Source organism: Ahaetulla prasina, chromosome 3 (assembly GCF_028640845.1).
Source record: "Ahaetulla prasina isolate Xishuangbanna chromosome 3, ASM2864084v1, whole genome shotgun sequence".
Classification (NCBI taxonomy): domain Eukaryota; kingdom Metazoa; phylum Chordata; class Lepidosauria; order Squamata; family Colubridae; genus Ahaetulla; species Ahaetulla prasina.
In genome coordinates, this window is record NC_080541.1 from 85,587,915 (window position 1) to 85,610,256 (window position 22,342).

Consider the following 22,342-nt stretch of genomic DNA (forward strand, 5'->3'; position numbering starts at 1 on the left):
AAACCTTGAAATTTACCTCTATGATTTTAAGCTGTTTCTATTACACTTCAAAACCAGAAGGTTGCTGTGGGGGTGGGGGATGGCAATTCTGTTCTGTATGTTATTTGCTGAGGTTTGGCACAAAAAGTGATTTCTTGCGCAGGGAAAATAAAATTCTTCTAGACCAGTGTTTCTGAACCATGTCAACTTTAAGATATGAAGACTTCAATGCCCAAAATTCCTCAGCCACAATGCCACCAGTTCTAGACTGCCACCAGGTGTCCTCTGAATACATTGACTGATACCCTGTATACTTCCTAGGCAGTCCAACGTATCTTGAGCTTTTTGGATTGGAGAAGACTGTTCTAGGTGCTGTAAGATAATTCACAAGTCTTTCCCACTGCGTACCATATCCCTTGTATACAATTCCTTTTATTTGTGCTTTCAGAAATATAATGCTGTACGTATTACCGAATTAACTTAAGAAATGCATTGCCAAAAAATGTTTGTGTATGTGAGAGATGAAATTAAACAATATATTCAAGGTGCATTGTAACTGCCATTTTATAATCAGGTTATTGCAAAGAAATTGTGGTTTGGAGTACACTTTAATAAACTTCAAGAAAAAAAAATACTTGCTTGAGTTTCAAGGACAGCAGAGTTTCCCAAGGAAAAGAACCGTGTCTGTAGGGTTATGCAGAATGCAGAAGAGGAAGGGGTGATCAGCCACAAACAATTTGTGGCGTTCTAAGCTCCTATTGGAGACTGCGACACCTGTTGCAGCTGCTGCTTCAGTCCCTACTTCATTGATGTCTACATAAGCTTTGTGAATAACTGTGGACAAGAAGAGTTGGCGGGAAGGCGACATTCCCAAAAGGTCTGCTTTTGCTTCACTGAATACATCAATGAGGCCCAAGCCTTGCAACGTCAGGCTGAGATCATAGCAGGTTTCTAACTTGAAGCGAGGTATATATATTTCCACAGGATGCTCCCTCAGGTTTCCTGGAGAAAGCCAGCTTGCTAAATTCTTGCAGGTCAGGGCAGCCTCCACCTGTGTAGTTTAAATATAATTGTCAATAAGTGATGGGGCACCTGGGAAGCAGAGCCTATCTTTCATGCATATGGTGAAATGGGGTGTATTCAGGGGTGAAATCCTACCGGTTCGGGCGAACCGCTAGGGATTGTGGGCATCAGTTTGCCAAACCAGTAGTAATTACTCCTCCTTGGCCCCACCCATGCCCAGCCGGTCACCGCTCACCTCTTCCAGCCACTCGATATTCCACCGGCCACCTCTTCCGGCCACTCGATATTCCGGCCATTTTATTTCATTAAATGCAGCAGACAGAATGCTAACTTTTCTCTCTCCAGGAAGAAGGGGCCCAGGAGGGAATTATAAAGGGAGCAGCAGCTCTATTCGGAATGGAGGGAGAAAACTTAACATTCTCTCTGCCACAGAATTCAATGTTAAATGCAGCAGAGAGAATGCTAACTTTTCTCCCTCCATTCACAACAGAGCTGCTGCAGCCTTTCTCTTTAAGGTAGTCCCCAGGAGGGAGAGGGACCGGGGGGGGGGGGAAATCAGCTGGAATGGAGCCATTTTTTGTGAAAGGCAGGAAAATGGGAAAAGGGATTTTCCTGCCTGTCATCCATTCCTCAATCTCAGCACAGACGGAGGGAAGGATGGTTGGCAGGAATATTCCCTTCCCCATTTTCCTGCCATTCACGACAAGGAGTGGCTGGGGGGGGCAGTGAGGAGCTTCTCGATGTGAGTGATGTCGAGTTGGCCACGCCCACCCAGTCACATGACCTCCCCACCCAACAAACCACGCCCAGGGAATGGGTAGGGCAAATTTTTTAATTTCACCCCTGGATGTATTTTCATTTAAATTGAACTCATTGTGTAAGTGATCCTACATCTCAATTGGATGGCATATCCTGCAATCCAGAATCTTATGCTAGGAATGAATGCTTTTTGTCAGCTTCCATTAGCCCTTAATCCAGACAGTAACCAAAACCATGAATACTAACACCACCTTTATGATAAGGTTACAGTAACAGTACCGCCTCCCACCCCCATCCTTTAGAACTAGGGAGCATCCCTTCTGAGATGCTTTCTCCACCTTCAGAAATCTGAACTCAGATTTCTCTTGCGAGAGCCTTGTTTAGGCTAAAGGTCTTCTTTCTGTCTCCAAAGGTTATACTCACAGCCCATTACAGCTGCAGACTGCAATTTCATCCCTTTTCATCTTCAAGGCCTGCAATTGTATTATCAGTCTGACAAGCAAGAGTCTTGCTCCATTTCAGGAGTTTGGGGAATGTTTAAAAAGGTAAAGGTAAAGGTTCCCCTCGCACATATGTGCTAGCTGTTCCTGACTTTAGGGGGTGGTGCTCAAAGCCGAAGAGCCAGCGCTGCCCGAAAATGTCTCCATGGTCATTTGGCCGGCATGACTAAACACCAAAGGCACACGGAACGCTGTTACCTTCCCACCAAAGGTGGTCCCTATTTTTCTACTTGCATTTTTTACCTGCTTTCGAACTGCCAGGTTGGCAGAAGCTGGGACAAATAATGGGAGCTCACCCCGTTAAGCAACAGTAGGGATTCGAACCACTGAACTGCCGACCTTTTGATCGACAAGCTCAGCGTCTTAGCTACTGAGCCACCATGTCCTTCTGGGGAATGTTTAAGAAGCAAAAAAGAAAGAAAAAAGCTATGCCTCTTATTTCATGAATATAATGAGAAAAGTAGCATTGATTTGTTGGCAATATCTGTGGCCTCTGTGTGATTTCACAATGTCTGTTGATCTCATGTGTGATCTTTACCCTACTCATCCATCTCTTGTGCAATGATAAATTTGTTGCAGCAAACAAGCTCTCCTGGAATGAATGAATGAATGAATGAATGAATGAATGAATGAATGAATTAATTAATTAATTAATTAATTAATGAAAGAAAGAAAGAAACTAAATCGAGGTAGAAATTTATCATTTTAACAGTAAATTCCTACAGTCACATGGAGCTTGTATTTCACTTGATAACTTGGGTTTTAAATCTATCTTCATATAAACACATTTTTAATAAAAAAGACCACGTCCTTCACTTAAACCCTGATTTTATCTAGCTTGAATCTACCAAACACTGAGCAACAGTGAACAGGGATCTGATAGAATTTCTCATGAAACAAATGTTTCATTCTATATGGCTGAGTCTTTTTTTTTTTTATTCAAAAGGTTTTACAGAAAAAAAAAATTTCCCCCTTTCTCCCCACCTCCCTCCCCTCCCTTCACAACCCTCCCCCAACTTCCCGGAACGAGCACAAGGTATAGTTAAAAATAAAACAAACATATGCTAAAAAAATTTCGTCCCAACTTAATTATACCCCTACAATCATCAATTCCTAACTTCCCCCGAAAACAATCAAAAATAATACATCGTAATCATTCAAAAACAGTCTGATAACTCTTAGTCTGATATCTACTTCAAATATAGTCAATCCATTTTTCCCATTCCTTTAAGTATCTTTCTTGCGTATTGTCTTTCAAAAAGGCTGATATCTTCGCCATCTCAGCCAAATTGGCAACTATATGGCTGAGTCTTAATTCCCTTCCTTTTCTTTTCTGTTAGCTCCCTCTAACGCCTGAAAGGTGCTGCTACAAACATACTGTTAAACCATAGACAGGAGAGTGCCTTCAGCCAACAAGCTGGTACAAATTTTCTTCAACACTATTGCCACCTGCAGGTAACTCAACTACCTTGAATCAGTGCAGTATTAGTTTGGGCCCTGCAGGTGCCACTGCCTTGGTTTATGTTTATGCAGCCATCATTTTCTTTTTTTACTTCTCTAGATTTGCTGAGTGAATTAACCGTAGCTTCCCATTGGCTGCATTCACACAACATGCTTAATCTGGTTACTGGATTAATCTATTTACAATATTTGCCCAATATTCAGTACCATAAACTCAGAAATCAGACATGCATGCATGATACAACATGCAAATTTACTTGTTCATTTATTTGCTCTATAAAAAGTTTGGTAAGAATAATATTATTCAGGATTTATATGTAGTGAGAATCCATCTGATAGGATGTTACCTGACGTGGTTTAATACATAGTCTGCCCTTGGCCATTATGCCTTTACAAGGAAACTAGGACTGACAGGCATGAAGCAAGCCAGGATTTGAAAACATGAAGTTTGTTTCAAAAACTAATTCATTTGGATTCTGGTGGTTGTAGCCTCCTTTTTTTAGATACAATAGGAAAGTAGGATTAATTGAAGCAGTCTTCAGATACTGCACAGTGAGGAAGAAGCATAATATCTGTAGGCTAAATTTAAAAATCTAGAAACCAGGTGACTGTTTTATGTATGTATTGTGAAGTTTAAAGTAGATTGCAGAAACCGTGAAATAAATACATAAATTTTTATGTTTCAGTGCTGTGCTTTGGATTTACCTGCTCCAGACGGCTGATGTCATTTGGTAATATTATAATCATGGACAAAAGTTCATCAACATATGGCAGGCAGAGGATCTGGGCACTTTTTCCATCTGTGTGTCCCAGTTTAAATCTCCCTCGCTGATACATCATATGGACAGGTTTAGTTTCATTCTGTTTCCAAAGATAGGAGCAGATACACGTTTAAAATATAAAACATCCTCTTACGTTACGGACCAACATAGTACAATTTATAACTTTTGGAAGCTGAAAACAAAATACAGACCTAGGATTTGGTAACATGCAAATTTAGCACATGGTTATACTTGAAAGAAGAGATAAGTCAATTACAGACTAGAAAATTTTACAATTTCTGCTGCCTCATTTGCAGGTGCAGTGGTGATAAAATAACTTTACAACCAATTCTTGCATTTACAACCTTTGACGGATCTGGAAAGCAAAGGAAACCTAAAGTAAGTTCATAAGCATGGTCCCGGTTTCACTTAACAACCACTTAATAATAATAATAATAATAATATTTTAATTTGTATACCGCCCTTCTCCCGAAGGACTCAGGACGGTGCACAGTCAGAATAAAAATACAAAGAAAAACAATACATATAATATTAAGAACACCCCTTAAAAAACTTATTCAATTGGCCGAAAATTTAAAATATAATAACACCCTATAAAAAATTTACAAAAATTTAAAACCCATAAAAACAAATTAAAATTTTTTAAATCAAGCCAGTCCAGCTAAACGGAATAAATAGGTTTTAAGTTCGCGGCGAAAGGTCCGAAGGTCGGCTAGTTGACGAAGTCCAGGGGGAAGTTCGTTCCACAGGGTAGGAGCCCCCACAGAGAAGGCCCTCCCCCTGGGGGCCGCCAGTCGACATTGTCTGGCTGACGGCACCCTAAGGAGTCCCTCTCTGTGAGAACGCACCGGTCACTGGGAGATAGAAGATGGCAGTAGACGGTCCCGTAAATTTAACAACCAAGTTGCTGGTCCCAATTACGATTGTTAAATGAGGACTACCTTTGGTCTGCTGCTTCATGGGTAGATGCACATTGACCCAGCAGCTGATCATATCCAGGTTTGTACTAAAGAATTTCAGACTTAAACTTAGATTAAAGGTGGTAGATTAAAGGTAGATTAAACTCAAGATGGCTGCCACCATTGCTTTGACTTTATTTAGACAACTGCTGGCATCTCCAGCAGTAGTTGCTACAAGGAGGTAGAGAAACAGGAGTCCTGCCTTCAGCCATTGAGATGACTGTTTGTAAGGAAATAAAAATCTCTGCAGACGTTTTTCTCTCTATTCTGTATATTGGAGAGGAGTAAAGTCCAAGCTACTGGATTTTAAATAAGGAGAAAAGAGATTTGACTGAGTAGAAGCAAGAACGTGCTAGGTGGAAACTGTCTAACTAATTGCAAAATAAAACAATGAAGTCCCAAAGGTGTTTTTTTCAAAAGGTAACTGGACTTTGTTTGAGTAGGCTTTGAGTAACGAAGTCCAGTTGCCTTTTGAAAAAAGCACCTTTGGGACAACCATAACCTGGATGACTGAGAATCTCCATAGACAAAACAATGGAATCTCTTGTAATTTGGCATTATAAAGGGGATGGTCATTTATCAGGGGAAAAATGATTAGTAACAGGTCTCTTTGGATATAGATCTTTCCCACTTCTATCCGATGATGTATACTAAGCCTGTATTCTGTTACTGGAAAGTCAGCCAATCAATAACTTAAAATGTTTATATAACCGTGTGATTCCTTCAGATGTTGTTGGACTTCAAAATCCATTGGTCCTAGCCGGTGGTGAAATCCAATTTTTTTTTTACTACCGGTTCTGTGGGCGTGGCTTGGTGGGGGTGGTGTGACTTGGTGGGAATGGCAGGGGAAGAATACTGCAAAATCTCCATTCCCACCCCACTCTGGGGCCAGCCAGAGATGGTATTTGCTGGTTCTCCAAACTACTCAAAATGTCCGCTACCGGCTCTCCAGAACCTGTCAGAATCTGCTGGATTTCACCCCTGGTCCTAGCCAAAGGCCATTCATCACACATTATGGAAAAGGTAGTCCACCATCATCTAAAAGGACACAGGTTCCCTACTTATGAACAATAGAACAACTCTCAATGTTGGAAGCACATCAATTATATTCAAACGTATAGCCAAGTCATGCCATATTGAGATATATTTAAAAGGTCACATATTGCTATACTGTACTGTAATGATATTTTATGGAGCACTGCAATACCTCATTCAGCCTAAAATTTCTTTCAGTTGTATACTTCGGATCAAATTGATGTTGCCAAGTTGCTTTAAAGTAAATGGCATTTGCCAACACCAGCACCGTTTGTGGTCCAATCACACCTGGAGCAAAAAGTTCCTTAATATTTCCTACGACAAAAAGAAATATGAATGGATATGGAAAACAAAATGAATCGTGCGGTTGCCTTTTTTTAACCTGGTAAAGAAATATCCCTTGTATCTACTTGAGCAATATTTTATAGACTAAGGGCATACTGAATGGTGCATAGCATACCCTTTTTTTTAAAAAAAATCAGTATAAAGAAATGGAAAGTTGGTAGGTTAGGAGAAATTAGAATTGTTGATGAATGGGAGGATCTATAAATTTAAATATGAAATAAATAACTAAGTTGGCAAACCACAATGTTATTTTCAATAACAGGTAATACTCTAGAGCAGAGGTGTCAATCTCGCGTCATCATGGCGGTGTCACATGACGTATCATGACTTTTTTCCCCTTCGCTAAACCAGGCATGGGTGTGGCCAGTGCCCTGCTCTAGAGCAGTGTTTCTCAATTTAGCAGCATCAAGAGATATGGACTTCAACTCCCAGAATTCCCTAGTAAGTTAAGTCTCATCTTATCTTCAAGGAGTTTCTTATCAGTTATCTAACTCTGCTCTGCATGAAATTGCTCTTTATTTTACTCCATCTAAGCTGCACCCTATAGACTCATATGTATTTTGACAAGGATTTCCCAGGGCTGATATCCAAAACCATGGACTTTCTAGGCATCTTTAGGCATCTATTGAAAAGCATAAGAAAAGAGGAAGCTTCCTTCCAAGTAAATTTCTGGAGACATGGAGTTTTCTTGGCAGCAATAACTTGTAGTTTGCCATTGTCTTATATTACTATATTTTCCCAATTTTGCTGTCAAGTCTATAGTCCTACAATTCTTTGGAGGTTTCTCCTCCAAGAAATCTGCTTAATGTGTGTGTGTGTATGTGTGTGTATTTGAAGGTGGAGGGAGAATCAGCCAAGTTTAGCTAAATGCTATCCTTAGGCCAATGCCCTAAGTCAGTGTCGGTGAACCTATGGCACGCATGCCAGAAGTGGCACATGAAACCATCCCACGAAGACTGCACAGCCTCGCTGCCTCCTATTCCACATTCCTGTGATCACAGTGCACTTGTCAGCTGGCCGTCATGCACACGGGAGCGGCGGAACCCAGAAGAGCGGTGTGCTGTCACACATGCGCAGGCCGGCACCCGAGCTTCCAGGTTGACATTATGTGCATGCGTCATGGCCAGCTGTTCGTCGGACGCTCATCCATGCTGGTGTTCAGGTGCCAGCTCACGCCTATGTGATGGACCACTGCTTTTCTGGGTATCGGCGCTTCTCCGCGCGCGAGGGCCAACGGGGCTGCGCATACCTTGCGGGATAATTTTGTGTGCCACTTCCGGCACGTGATGATATCAAAGGTTCACCATCACTCCCCTAAGTGCTTGATGTATGAGTCTAGTCTCCCCAAAATTATTAATGCTTACACATTTATGTCCCAAAAGTGCTTTTTCAGGAGGCAACTGGACTTTCTGGTTTTTCTTTGATGAGATTTCGCTTCTCATCCAAGAAGCTTCTTCAGCGCCCCTCCCATTTGCCTTTCCTTTTAAATTCCATCAGCAGCTGTGCCTTGTAAAGAGGATCAGGTCCCTTTCCTCCCGCGTAAGCCATGCAACCCACGTTGCTCTCTTCTCCATTCCTCCCTCCGCTGCCTAGGATGAGGATGGGGTGGGCCTTGGTCTTCATCTGAACCCCCTCTCCCTTGTTCTACCTCTCCCCAGCCTGACTTTGCACTTCCCCAGTTTCTTCCACAGCCAACGGATCTACTCTCTCACTCTCTGTCAGCTGTTCCTCTTCCCCTTCAGATTCAGACTCCGACAGGGGCATAACACCTTGCCTTTCTTACCTTGGGTCTGCTTGTAAATTTCAAGGTTAATTCTCTTCCTTGTTTCTTCAGTAGCGAGGTAAAAATCCACTATCTGCACCATAGCATTGTAGATTTCTTTAGTACTTGTGAGATATTGCTGGAAAATTTCAATGAGAAGGAAAAAGAGGAGGGAAGACAAATACATCCTGAGGCGATGCGTTTTTAGTCAGCAGAATTTTTGTTTGTGAAATGCTAGGAATTTTTCTTACATTGGAGAGGCAAGACACAAATCCAACAAGCCTATGAGCATACATTTCCCCACCCACCAAGGCTTTGCTCAAGAAGATCTCTAATTCATTGCGCTTTCCCACAGAAAGGGAATTTTCAGATCTGCTGGAATCAGGTCTACCAAAGAACTGAACAGACAAAGGAGGGTGAGGACAAGGGGAAAGGAGGACAAATGGGGGCGGGGGGAGGAGAATACACTAACTCTTTAACCGAAAGGTGCTTTTTCAAGAGACAACTGGACTTTCTGAAATGCTGGCTTTGGGACAACCATGACCTGGTGACTGAGAATCTCCAAAGACACTAACTCTTTAACTTTCTTATCGCAAAAATTACAGTGAAAGACCGCCAAAAATGTATTTAGGTCTATGTGAATATGAAATGAAGTTCTTCCAGCATCAGAAAGAACCGTTTTTCAATTAAAGGACTATGCTTGTACAGTTAGGAGGCAAAAGCCTTCATTGACTGATTGAGGTCTGGTTAATTTCAGGCAGCTGGGTAAGCTGACCTGACCACTAATTTAATCAAGTGTTTAAATTAATGCGTAGGGCTTGTAAACTTGTGGTTAGCACATATTAGAGAAGCTGTGGAGAAACTGTGGAGAAAAGCTGCTCAGGAAAATATAAGTAGTCCTCAACTTACGATCCCAAATTTTCTGTTAACAGCTGAGTCAGCTGTTAAGTGAAATTTTGTCCCATTTTACCACCTTTTTTGCCACAATTGTTGAGTGAATCACTGCAATTGTTAAGTTAGTAACACAGTTGTTAAGTGAATATGGCTTCCCCATTGACTTTGCTTGTCAGAAGGTTGCAAAAGGGGATCACATGACCTTGGGGCAACTGTAACCGTTATAACTATGAATCCGTTGCCAAGCGGCTGAATTTTGATCGTGTGACCGTGGGGATGCTGCAATGGTCGTAAGTGTGAAAAACAATCAGAAGTCACTTTTTTCATTACCCTTGTAACTTTGAACGGTCACTAAAAGAATTGTTGTAAGTTGAGGACTATCTGTATTTGAAAAGCTGAACAGTACTTGATTTTAAGGCTATGCCTGCTGGAAGAAGGAATTGAGGACAAAAAAGATGGCACCTCTTCTTTTTGCTGGACATCTGGGTAACCCTAACCAGAACATAATGCTATTGGATGGAGGCTCCTCTGAGACATTAAGAGTTGGGGAATGGAATGTTAAAATATTCATGGTGACTCCAAAGGAAAGGACGCATTTTTTCCTCCTCTGTTGACAGGGGTGTCTGTTGTGGCCCGCCGGCGGCCAGCAGAGCTGGCAGCAGAGTCGGACAGTGAGGAGGTTGGGGAGGAACTTGGGCCAGTCCTGGGAAAGCTCAGACAAGCACTCTGCATCAGAGGCAGAGAGGGAGTTAGACAGCAGCGAGGCAAAGGAGCCTATTTCCAGTGTTCACATATGCAGAGCTGCCAGAAGACAAGAACAACTCAGAAAGCAGGGTTGACTCGGAAATATAGCCACACCTTGGAGGTGATTGGCCTCTCCCATAGGAAATAAAAGTGGAGCAAACAGGGAGAGGGCTTTTGCAGGAAACAATTCCTAAAAGGACTATAAGGGGCGTGCATAAGAGCACAATAGTGCCTACCATTCCTGTCCTATTGTTCCCTTCATTATATCAAATTAATATAGTTGAGGCATATTTTTTACTTATATATTTTCTTCAAGACATGTTGTTTTATCTATAACAATTGTTTGTGTATACTGTTGTGACAAAAGAAATAAAAAAAAATTTTGTTTGTTCCGTGACTCTGAGAGATTCTGTGCCAGGTTTTGCCTTGTACTGCAGTTGGAAACAAGTTACGTGGCAGATTGCCAAACGAGATAAGGTGGATTGAGAAATATTCCTTTGCAAAACTGTTTGGACAAACCTTGCTGAACTGTGAATGAATGTAATTCACAGTCGTGTAAATAAAAAAGGTTTTGCTGGGACCAATTCCTACCTCCTGCTTGTTAAGGGAGCCTAGGTCAGAACAGTGTCAAACTCGCAAAGCCATGTTGTCATCACATGACATATCGTGACTTTTTTCCCCCTTCACTAAAATGGGGGCGGGCATGGTCAGCATGAGACGCATCTGGGCCGTGGGCCGCAAGTTTGACACTCCTGATATAAGGCAATAGAACATCAAACTGAAAATGGCCTCAGTTAAGACAACCTGTTCTGTCTCCTTCCCCACTTCAGACCCACGAGCTGGCCTTCAGCCAGTGGATTCACAGCTATTATCAGTCCCGGTAGAGAAATTGCAGCTGCCTGCCAAAGTTCAAACAAATGACTCATGTAGCAAGACTTTCAGCTCTTTTTGAAACGGTTCAATTAAACTTTTTGCTTCCCGTGGAGTGAGAGCAGTCCCAAAGCTCCTTATATATCCTTCCTTTTGATGACACTGCCTCTCTAATCTTCTGAAGCGCAGGTCAAGCCAAGCTTGATTATTATTATCAGCTGGGTCTGAAGGCGTAGCTCGAGGAAGGGAGGAATCAGGGGATGACGGCCTCATTACGTCCTCCGACTAATCTGGTTCTGGCTCCTGGAGCCGAGCCAAAGGAATCGGTGCTCCCGAGGTAAGCCTTACTGGCCCTTCCCCCTCACTTTCAGAGTCACTTTCGGGCATGGGGCCAGGTTTGGGGGCTGGAGTCACAACAGAACCCTTTTTAACAATGGTTTAGAATGCTGCAAAGAATCAGCAAATCTGCTTTCCACTTTCCATCATTTCTTAAAGAAAGTGTCTGATGTTAGATTACAACAACATAGGAAGCTGCTTTGAACTTGAGCCAGCTAACTGGTCCACCTATTTCAGTATTGCCCACACTGACTGACAGAATCAGCACTGGGTATTTCCCAGCTTCACGTGAAGATTACACACACTGAACCTAGAACACTTGGCAAGCAATGAAAGGGCTCTAACTTTATTTAAAGGAGAGATGCCTTACCTGAAGAAATTGATATCCTTTCTGCATGAACAAATTATTGGCCAGTTTCAGCTGGTAACCATGGCTGAGGCTATTCAGCTGAAGTAGGAGTTGCTTGAACTCTGAATAAATTGTCCCTTCCTAGTCAAGATATGAAAGAGAAAATTGGAAACGGAATAAAAATAATTATATTGCTGTCTCCTTGAGATAAAAGACAGGAAACATATCACAAGGTTCAATTTATTTCATGGCAAGGCAGTCAACTTTGGTGCCCATTTCTGTCAGGGTGTCTGCTAATCTCTCTCTCGAGGCACACAAGTTCTCTGAGTTGTCTGACTTTATTATTTTTAAAAAACAATACTGGTATGTTAAAGAAAACATAAGCCTCCAATATTATATTAATACAATTGCCTCCCCAAGTGGTAGAGAAGAGTAAAACTAGAGTAGGTCACCAGAAGTAACCTCAGTCTGCCTTCGGATAAATGAGTCTTTTCTGCTCAGTTGGATCATTGTGGCAGCCATGTAAGTATTCATAAGTTCTTATGGCAGTCATGTGGGAGCCATTAAGTTCTCTCCTACAAATTTGGAATCTTTCTCTCACAAGGACTATGCACCAAATGTGCCAGAAATATGGACGGGTGGAAAGCTTTGCATGGTGCCTGATCTGGAATAGCATCAGGGGAGGGATTCAGCTGGTTCAGACCAGTTAGGATGAACCGGATGTTAATTTTAATCTGGTTCACCGAACCAGTAGTTGCAAGGACTGGCTGACCCTGCCTATCCCACCCCGCCCCTCCCAGGAGTCTCCATGCAGCCTGTTCAGGTAAGTGCAGGGTCCACACAGAGGCTCTGGAAAGGTGAAAAACGGGCCTACCAGAAGTATAACCGCCCAGCCGCCCTGTTTCGGGTGACTCGTTCCCTCCTTCACCAGGGGGAGCAGGATGACCCGTTGCAGGGACGTGCTGAGGAGTTTAACGGTTATCTATACGATAAAATCGTTCAGCTTCAGGATGGTCTGGACCAAAATTGCGGTGACTCAGGTGAGGCGGCTGAGGGTGGTCTTGGTGACATTGTATGGGATGAGTTTGACCCTGTGGCTCCCGAGGACATGGACAGGTTGTTAGGTAGGTTGAATGCCACCACGTGTTTACTGGACCCATGCCCCTCCTGGTTGGTGCTGGCCACTCAGGAGGTGACACGAGGCTGGCTCCAGGCAATTACGAGCGCTTCTTTGGTGGAGGGAGTCTTCCCGGCCGCCTTGAAAGAGGCGGTGGTGAGACCCCTCCTCAAGAAGCCTTCCCTGGACCTGGCTGTTTTAGGTAATTATCGTCCGGTCTCCAACCCGCCGCGCGAAGGTTGTAGAGAGTATGGTGGCATATCAGTTTCCCTTACACCTGGATGAAACTGTCTATCTAGACACGTTCCAGTCCGGTTTCCGGCCCAGTTACAGCACTGAGACGGCTTTGGTCGCGTTGGTGGATGATCTCTGGAGGGCCAGGGATAGGGGTTGTTCCTCTGCCCTGGTCCTATTAGACCTCTCAGCGGCTTTCGATACCATCGACCATGGTATCCTGCTGCGCCGGTTGGGGGGATTGGGAGTGGGAGGCACCGTTTATCGGTGGTTCTCCTCCTATCTCTTCGATCGGTCGCAGACGGTGTTGACAGGGGGGCAGAGGTCGGCTCCGAGGCGCCTCACTTGTGGGGTGCCGCAGGGGTCGATCCTCTCGCCCCTTCTGTTCAACATCTATATGAAGCCGCTGGGTGAGATCATCAGTGGCTTCGGTGTGAGGTACCAGCTGTACGCTGATGACACCCAGCTGTACTTTTCCACCCCGGGCCACCCCAACGAAGCTATCGAAGTGCTGTCCCAGTGTTTGGAAGCCGTACGGGTCTGGATGGGGAGAAACAGGCTCAAGCTCAATCCCTCCAAGACAGAGTGGCTGTGGATGCCGGCACCCTGGTACAGTCAGCTGAGTCCACGGCTGACTGTTGGGAGCGAGTTATTGGCCCCGATGGAGAGGGTGCACAACTTGGGCATCCTCCTGGATGAACGGCTGTCTTTTGAAGATCATTTGACAGCCGTCTCCAGGAGAGCTTTTTACCAGGTTCGCCTGGTGCGCCATTTGCGCCCCTTTCTAGACCGGAATGCCCTATGCACGGTCACTCACGCCCTCGTGACGTCTCGCCTGGATTACTGCAATGCTCTCTACATGGGGCTCCCCTTGAAGGGCATCCGGAGACTGCAGTTAGTTCAGAATGCGGCTGCGCAGGTTATAGAGGGAGCCCCTCGTGGCTCCCGTATGACACCTATCCTGCGCAGACTGCACTGGCTACCTGTGGCCTTCCGGGTGCGCTTCAAGGTTTTGGTAACCACCTTTAAAGCGCTCCATGGCATAGAGCCGGGTTACTTACGGGACCGCCTACTGCTACCGAATACCTCTCACCGACCCGTGCGCTCTCACAGAGAGGGACTCCTCAGGGTGCCGTCAGCTAGGCAGTGTCGTCTGGCGACGCCCAGGGGAAGGGCCTTCTCTGTGGGGGCTCCCACCCTCTGGAACGAACTCCCCCCAGGACTCCGTCAACTTCCGGACCTCCGAACCTTCCGTTGTGAGCTTAAAACACATTTATTCATCTGCGCAGAACTGGACTAGATTTTAAATTTATAGTGGTTTTAATTGGTTTTAATATTTATACTATTTTTTAATAATTTGGCTTTTAGAATAAGTTTTTTAATGGTTATCTTAATTTGTACATATATGTTTTTTACTTGTCTGTGAACCGCCCTGAGTCCTTTGGGAGATAGGGCGGTATACAAATACGATTAATAAATAAATAAATAAATAAATAAATATTGGAAGTCCAGAAATGGACTCTGGTTGTATTCCTGTAGTATGGGTACATTTGTATATTTCATTGCTTTCCTATTTTTGTATCTGCTGTGTGGTTTACTACCCAACTATGATCCTTAGAGGGTAAAGGCCCTGTTTCCCCCAAAATAAGACATCCCCTGATAATAATAAGCCCAATTGGGCTTTTGAGCGCATGGCAATAAGGCCAAGCATTTATTTCAGGGTTCAAAAAAATATAAGACAGGGTCTTATTTTGGGGGAAACACAGTAGTTTTTCTGATACTGATAGCCTTAACTCCACCACTACCATATATAATAGCTCAGCCTGAGTCTGTCCACAAAGTATTATTGAACAAAGTACTAGAAGGAACAAATAATTTGATAAATTATATCATTATGTGGGGTTTAACAATGTTTTTGGACATACTGTTGGAAGATGTATGTCTTGTCTCACAGATTCTGGCACAAGTTCAGCCATTCTTCTTTCAGAATCAAGTGGTCCTGCTTCTCTAGGAGTTTGAGCAAGATGTAGCACCTATAGCAAAAGTAGTTGCAATCAACACAGAATAAAACAGGGGAGGACTTATTTATAACATAAATAAGCAGTCAGGCAAACAAGCAAGTAAACAGGCAGGCAACATGGCATCTGCAAACAAGGAAACTGGTCCCAACTGGTTTGTGTCTCCACCTCAACTTAAAATCATCAACAATAAATTTTTGTAATCAAATATAACCTAGTGCAAAACAAAGCAGCATCCTCTGGATTATATTTATTTGCAGAATGCCTTTGAGCGAAGAGCAGCTGGTGTGGTTATTTTATTTTGGTCTACTTCATGACTGTGCAATTCTCCACATTTGCAAATACACTCATGATATGCACTCAAAATTCCAAATATGTTCCATGTGCAAAATTGCCATGATTTACGACAACTTTATGTTTTTTATAACAAACACTAGTCTCTGTTTCTACCTAAACATAACACAAACATGTCCCAGCCATATATTCTTTTTGGCAATGTACTCAAGATATTGCCTTCAATTATTTTTTCTGATGTCATCTCATCCCCAGCCCACAAGTCTAAAAGAATTACCAGTCACCCTTAGATGTAATGGAATATTTTCTGTTTTATTCTGTCTACCATCCAAGGCATGTCAAGATGTGCCAAATTGTTTAGGCTTTGCGTCACCGATTACCTTGGTTGGAAGGCAAGGAACTTCAGTGAGTGGGAACAGAGGCAGGAAAAGGATCGCTAACTGGAGGAAAAGCAAATTTCATGAAATCTTAAAAGAGATTTCTGCCCATTCAAGAATGGATGGATTACTCTATAGGAAATACCCAGTGGGTATGTCAAGTTGCTGAATTTGGCTTGGGAGAATAGGCCAACTTTCCCAAAACTGATGCCCTCCAGATGGCTAGTAAAATGGAAATTACAATCTAATTCATCTGGAGGAAGGGTTCAAATACAGATATTATTCTCTCCTGTTATCAGTTATGAACATGTAATGCTGAACAAAAAGCAGAAACAGGAAAAAGAGTTTACTTATTTTACTGCACTAATTAAGAAAAGTATACTGTGTTTCCCCAAAAATAAGACATCCCCTGTTAATAAGCCCTCCCCCTAAAGCCCTCCCCCTAAAAGCCCTCCCCCTAAAATAAACTTATTTATCCCAAAAAATAAGCCCTTCCAAAAAATAAGCCCTCCCCCAAGAAATAATGCATTAATTAAGAAAAGTATACCGTATTTCCCCAAAAATAAGCCCTCCCCAAAAATATTTAACCACATACACAGCTGGTCCGCGCCATTTCCTCTGGTTAGGGTTAGGGAGACAGAGCTGAAAATCAGGTAAGACGGCAAGAGGAGCCCCGTCTTGCTCCATGTGCCCCAAAATAATAAGACCTCCCCAAAAATAAGGCCAAGCACTTATTTCAAGGTTTAAAAAAATATAAGACAGGGTCTTATTTTTGGGGAAACACGGTAGCTATATACAACTATATTAACAGAATCACATAACTTGAAATTTAATACTCACTATAAAAATAGAAACAGCAAAAAGGGAGAATTTAAAAAATAAGGGCATAGGAAAACTTCAATTTTACAAACTCCTTTTCAACTGACTTTGAATGCCATGGATAAAATTGGAGTTCTCTCCCAAAGAACCAACACAGTCTGTTTTCTTTAAAGCAGACAATTGATGTAATACATTTGGTTTAGGTCAGGGGTCTGCAAACTTGGCTATTTTAAGACTTGTGGACTTCAACTCCCAGAGTTCCTCAGCCAGCAAAGCTGAATTGAAGTCCACAAGTCTTAAAAGAGCCAAGTTTGCAGACCCCTGGTTTAGGTAAATGCAGTGGTGGGATTCAAATAATTTAACAACTGGTTCTGTGGGCGTGGCTAGGTGATCATGTGCCTGGGTGTTGTTGGGTGTTGTTGTCAGGAAGCCTATCGTGGTCTTGCTTACCTTTTCAATCTGCATTTTACTATTCCCACTTGCACCAATTAAAATCATGCCCAGGGCCGTTGAAATACTTGCAGGGGAGAAAAAAACATTTTTGCGGTGTTTATTGGAATTTAACGTATTGTAAAGATCCAGGGCAAATGCAGTAATGGCTTTGGAAAGTGACTGCCTGGTGAGACTCAAATCCATGACTGGCTAGGGAAAAAGAAGAGAAAACCTATAAGTATCCAGATGCTCAGGAGCAACAGGTTTCGGATATCGCATGCTGATGCCTAGAAAGCCACACCCAAGGGAAATGTGGGGGAAGCAGAAGAAATTAGTTTAATATGAAAGCATCTGTCAAGCTGTGCTTTTCAAAGTATCATTTGCAAGTATATTTTATATTCAAAATTCCTGCAACTGGAGCAGGTGAGCCAAGAATAGAAAAAGTGAAGCAAAAGGCATTAGAAAAAAAAATCTATTTAGGAAATTACAGAAAAACCTAACTAGACTGGAAGCAGGTGATGATTAATATACTTGGCAACAAATACAATTCACAACAAAGACGCAACATTGGATGCTTTCTAGAGTGGTGCAGCTTTAAGATATGTGGACTTCAACTCCGAGAATCCTTCAACTGGCTGGGGAATTCTGGGACTTAGAGTCTACATATCTTAATGTTGCCAAATCTGAGAAACACTGATCTAGCCCAATACAGGTAATCCTCGCTTAAGACTACAATTGAGCCCAAAATTTCTGTTGTTAAGTGAGACATTTCTTAAGTTAATTTTGCCCCCATTTTCAAAGTTTCTTGTCACAGTTGTTAAATAAATCATTGCAGTTAGTGAGTTAATGACCTGGTTGTTAAGTGAATCTGGCTTTCCCATTGACTTGGCTTGTAACTGTGAAAAATGGTCATAAGTCACTTTTTTTCAGTGCCGTTGTAACTTTGAACTGTCACTAATGGAACTGTTGTAAGTCGAGGACTACCTATACAAGTATAGAGACAATGTTGACTGTCTAATAGTTACACACTAGTTTTAAAGTAACATTGAACAAGATTGAACCAGAGGAACTTAAAACAGTCACACTGTTTTAAATCATGCCATAGGTATAAATGAGCGGAAAAACATATCCCCATGTCCGATGGGTGGGCTGAAGTCTCCCTGTTGAGTACCATAGTTGCGGGACAATGTTGGGTGCTCCTGAATTGAACTGTATGGTACTGTATGGACAAACCAGTCATTGTCTTTGGAGAAACAGATATTTAAATTCTTTCCCTCTTCCTCAACAAATTTCTTATGGCAAGTTCAAAATTGAAATATTCAATTTTCAAGGGGACAAGAGTGGCCTGCAGGATTTAGGATACCAAGAGATCACTGGTGAAATTCAATTTTTTTTTACTACTGGTTCTGTGGGTGTGGCTTGGTGGGCGTGGCAGGGGAAGGATATTGCAAAATCTTTATTCCCACCCCACTCCAGGAGAAGGATACTGCAAAATCCCCATTCCCTCCCCACTCCTAGGGGAAGGATATTGCAAAATCTCCATTCCCATCCTACTCTGGGACCAGCCAGAGGTGATATTTGCCAATTCTCCAAACTACTCAAAATTTCCGCTACCGGTTCTCTAGTACCTGTTAGAACCTGCTGGATTTCACCCCTGCAAGAGATACTTTCTCCCTGCATTGTCTTACTCTACCCATTTTAGGAATCTTACCAATGTGTTCTCAGCAATTGAAACCTATCCTGGAAAATGCCCTGTTTGCAATATCTCCCATGTCCTTTCCAAACAGGGTATCTGTCATGACATGATAGATCCAGCCCATACTATATTTACATTTAAAATAAAAAAGCAGTCACATTAATTTCATTTCACTAACAAATGTTCATTCACAAAACTGACACCTTTCACTTGGCTTTGTTTGTACAGGCATAACTATCTGTTGTTCTTCAGTATCTTGTATTAAATTTTCAACGGTCCTCTGAATTCCTAAAATAGCATTTTCTTTTCACACATTCACCACCACCCCTTAGCTATGAAAAGCACTGCTTTTCCATTCATTACTTAGACATATTAATGTTTAAACAAAATTGTATTTACCTGCTGCTTGACTTTGGTTGTTATGAGATTGCCTTTACTCAACACTTCTCTTCAGCTTTCTGAGGAAGTCTGTAATTACCACACCCTTTCATCCCTATATGCATCAGATGATTTCGTGATGTTTGGAGAAATTTGTATCCACCTCCCATTGTATGAAATCTTTATTTTTATTATGTGTTAGTCTATGTTTTAAGTGATTTTTCGTTACCCTAAAATAATCTCAGTCTCTGCTTTTATTTAATCCCATTTGATTAGGCTACCTTTAGCCAAACAAAATAATATCCAATACAATAGAATATTTTTGGAGAGTAATAGAAGCAGGTTCTTGCCTGTACAAGTTTAACAAGTTAGAAAATGAGGACAATTAATTTTGCACTTTGTGACACATACACAAACACACGCACACACACACACAGATTTAGCAATTTGATGGCGTGATCCATTGCAAATCCACACGGGAGTAGATTAATCTGATGATTCCAAATGGCTTTAACCTATATTTAAGACTGTAGATTTAAAGGAATAAAATACATAATGAAACATTTTTTACATAATACCAAAACTCGAATCCAGATTTTTATTTTAAAAAATGACAATAATAGGTGGTAAATGCTAACATTTTTACCCATGTTTACCTGTAATGAATATAGAATAGAATAGTTTTTTTTATTGGCCAATTATGATTGGACACACAAGGAATTTGTCTTGATGCATATGCTCTCAGTGTACATAAAAGAAAAGATACGTTCATCAATAATCATAAGGTACAACACTTAATGATAGTCATAGGGTACAATTAAGCTTTCAGGAAACAATCAATATCAATATAAATCATAAGGATACAAGCAACAAAGTTACAGTCATACAGTCATAAGTGGAAGGAGATGAGTGATGGGGACCATGGGAAGATTAATAGTAGTGCAGATTTAATAAATAGTTTGACAGTGTCGAGGGAATTATTTGTTTAGCAGAGTGATGGCATTCGGGGAAAAACTGTTCTTGTGTCTAGTTGTTCTGGTGTGCAGTGCTCTATAGCGTCGTTTTAAGGGTAGAGTTGAAACAGTTTATGTCCAGGATGTGAGGGATCTGTAAATATTTTCACAGCCCTCTTTTTGATTCTTGCAGTATACAGGTCCTCAGTGGAAGGCAGGTTGGTAGCAATTGTTTTTTCTGCAGTTCTAATTATCCTCTGAAGTCTGTGTCTATCTTTTTGGGTTGCAGAACCAAACCAGACCATTATAGAGGTGCAGATGACAGACTCAATAATTCCTCTGTAGAACTGAATCAGCAGCTCCTTGGGCAGTTTGAGCTTTCTGAGATGGCGCAGAAAGAACATTCTTGTTGTCCTTTTTTGATGACGTTTTTGATGTTAGCTGTCCATTTTAGATCTTGCGATTTGGTAGAACTTAGAAATTTGAAGGTTTCTACTGTTGATATTGTGTTGTCTAGTATTGTGAGAGGTGGAAGTATGGCAGTTACATAGTTACTTACATATTAAAGGAGGGTTGGAGAAATGGTAGCCCACCACATATTGTCGATGTATAGCTAATGGTATGCCTTGTCATCAGTCAAATTTAAAAAGGCCATTGGGAGGTGTGCTCAGTAAAATTTGGCATATCTGACATTTTCCAACATTTAGCTAACATTTCTTAATCACTCTCCCAAAGAATAGGTATCTTCTTTTACCAAATACCTTCTTGAAATATATGATTTAGCTGTCAACCCTGACGTGAACCTGGCTGAGGCCATCTTGGAGGCTTCAAGGTTACCACACAATAGAAGGAGGGAGGAAATAGTTAGATGTGGTTTAATAGCCAAACAATAACGTTTTCTTGTGGACACTGGGAACCAAGGACATTCTCACAGGTAGCTGGCCAGAGGAGGAGTGAAGTAACCAAGCAACTGGCCAGCAACTGGATTGGACAATGTGACTAGTGATTGGGGAAAGGGGGAACTTTTACTTCAATTCAATTCAATTCAAACCTTTATTGTCGGAGTACAACATGTGTACTATGAGATTGGCTCCCTTCGTGCACCCGCCCCCCCCAACACAATACAACTCACAGTGAAAGTCAAAAAAATCCCACTGAATCCTGCTAACAATCACCCAATCCTATTGCACGTCGCTCACAAGTCAATCATACTATGTTGTTGTAGTTATTTTTCATTCAGGAGTCTGACAGCCCATGGCTAAAAACTGTTCAGCGTGTTTGCGCAGCTGCCTATGCTTCTGTATCTCCTTCCTGATTGAAAGGAGTAAAGACGTGCTGACCAGGGTGTAAGTTGTCCCTGAGGATTTTCCTCACTCTTCTAAGGCAGCGAGCCCTAGCAATGTCATCTAGTGGTACCAGGGGACAGCCCACAATGTTTTGTGCTGTGCTCACCTCCCTCTGTAATGTTTTTCTATCCGCGGCTATCAAGCCAGCATACCACACCGTAATGCACCGAGTGAGGATGCTTTCTATTGTGGCCCGATAAAAGGTGGTCATCAGTTGTTGTTCCCCTTTGTTTTTCACAAGACTCTAAAAAAGGGGAGTCTCTGTTGGGCCTTTCTGGCCACCTGGGTCGTGTTGATCTTCCAGGTGAGGTCTTCACTGAGATAGACTCCCAGGAATTTAAAGGACGAAACTCTCTCCACACAGCCCCCCCCTCGATGTAAAGTGGGGCAGGTTCCTCCCTCTTCTTCCAGAAGTCCATCACCATCTCCTTGGTCTTGCTGATGTTCAGGTGAAGGTTGGTTTCTAAGCACCATGTGAATAGTTTTTAAACCTCCCCTTTTACTTTTAATAAAATTAAAAAGTATTTATTACTTTTTAATTAGGTGAAAGCTGCGGGAACTTTAGTCGGTTTTCACCAGTTGTGCCAATATGATGTTTCCAATAAACTGTTTTTTGAGGAACTTGCCTGCCTCAGAGTTCTCCTTTCTATGGGTACATTACTTGGAACATGGACATCAGCATTATTTCAAAACTTTATCACAGAAGAGACATAAAATTGTAAATGGTCATCAACAAATCCAAACCTTGAACTGAAACTCATTCCATTGTTCAGGTCTAAAATAGTGTATGCTTCCCATATAACAAAGCACAGCATTAAGTAACAGCATTAATTAATGCATATTATCACTGATACATGAAATCAGATTTCAAATGATGCAA

General features: G+C 42.0%; 1 protein-coding gene across 2 annotated transcripts; it reads right to left on the reverse strand.

Moving 5' to 3' along the window:
• Positions 1 to 513: 513 nt before the first annotated feature.
• Positions 514 to 22,254, reverse strand: LOC131195277 (leukocyte elastase inhibitor-like). Of its 2 annotated transcripts, XM_058177065.1 has the most exons (8): positions 19,185 to 22,254; positions 17,108 to 17,299; positions 15,075 to 15,182; positions 11,820 to 11,939; positions 8,627 to 8,744; positions 6,671 to 6,813; positions 4,428 to 4,583; positions 514 to 1,030 (listed from the first exon to the last, which is right to left on the reverse strand). In XM_058177065.1, the coding sequence occupies exons 2-8, from the start codon at positions 17,291 to 17,293 to the stop codon at positions 626 to 628; spliced, it is 1,236 nt and encodes a 411-aa protein (XP_058033048.1). In that variant the 5' UTR covers positions 17,294 to 17,299; positions 19,185 to 22,254; the 3' UTR covers positions 514 to 625. The 2 variants fall into 2 exon arrangements, with proteins under 2 accessions (XP_058033048.1, XP_058033049.1); XM_058177066.1 differs by lacking the exon at positions 17,108 to 17,299.
• Between the last annotated feature and the right edge of the window lie 88 nt (positions 22,255 to 22,342).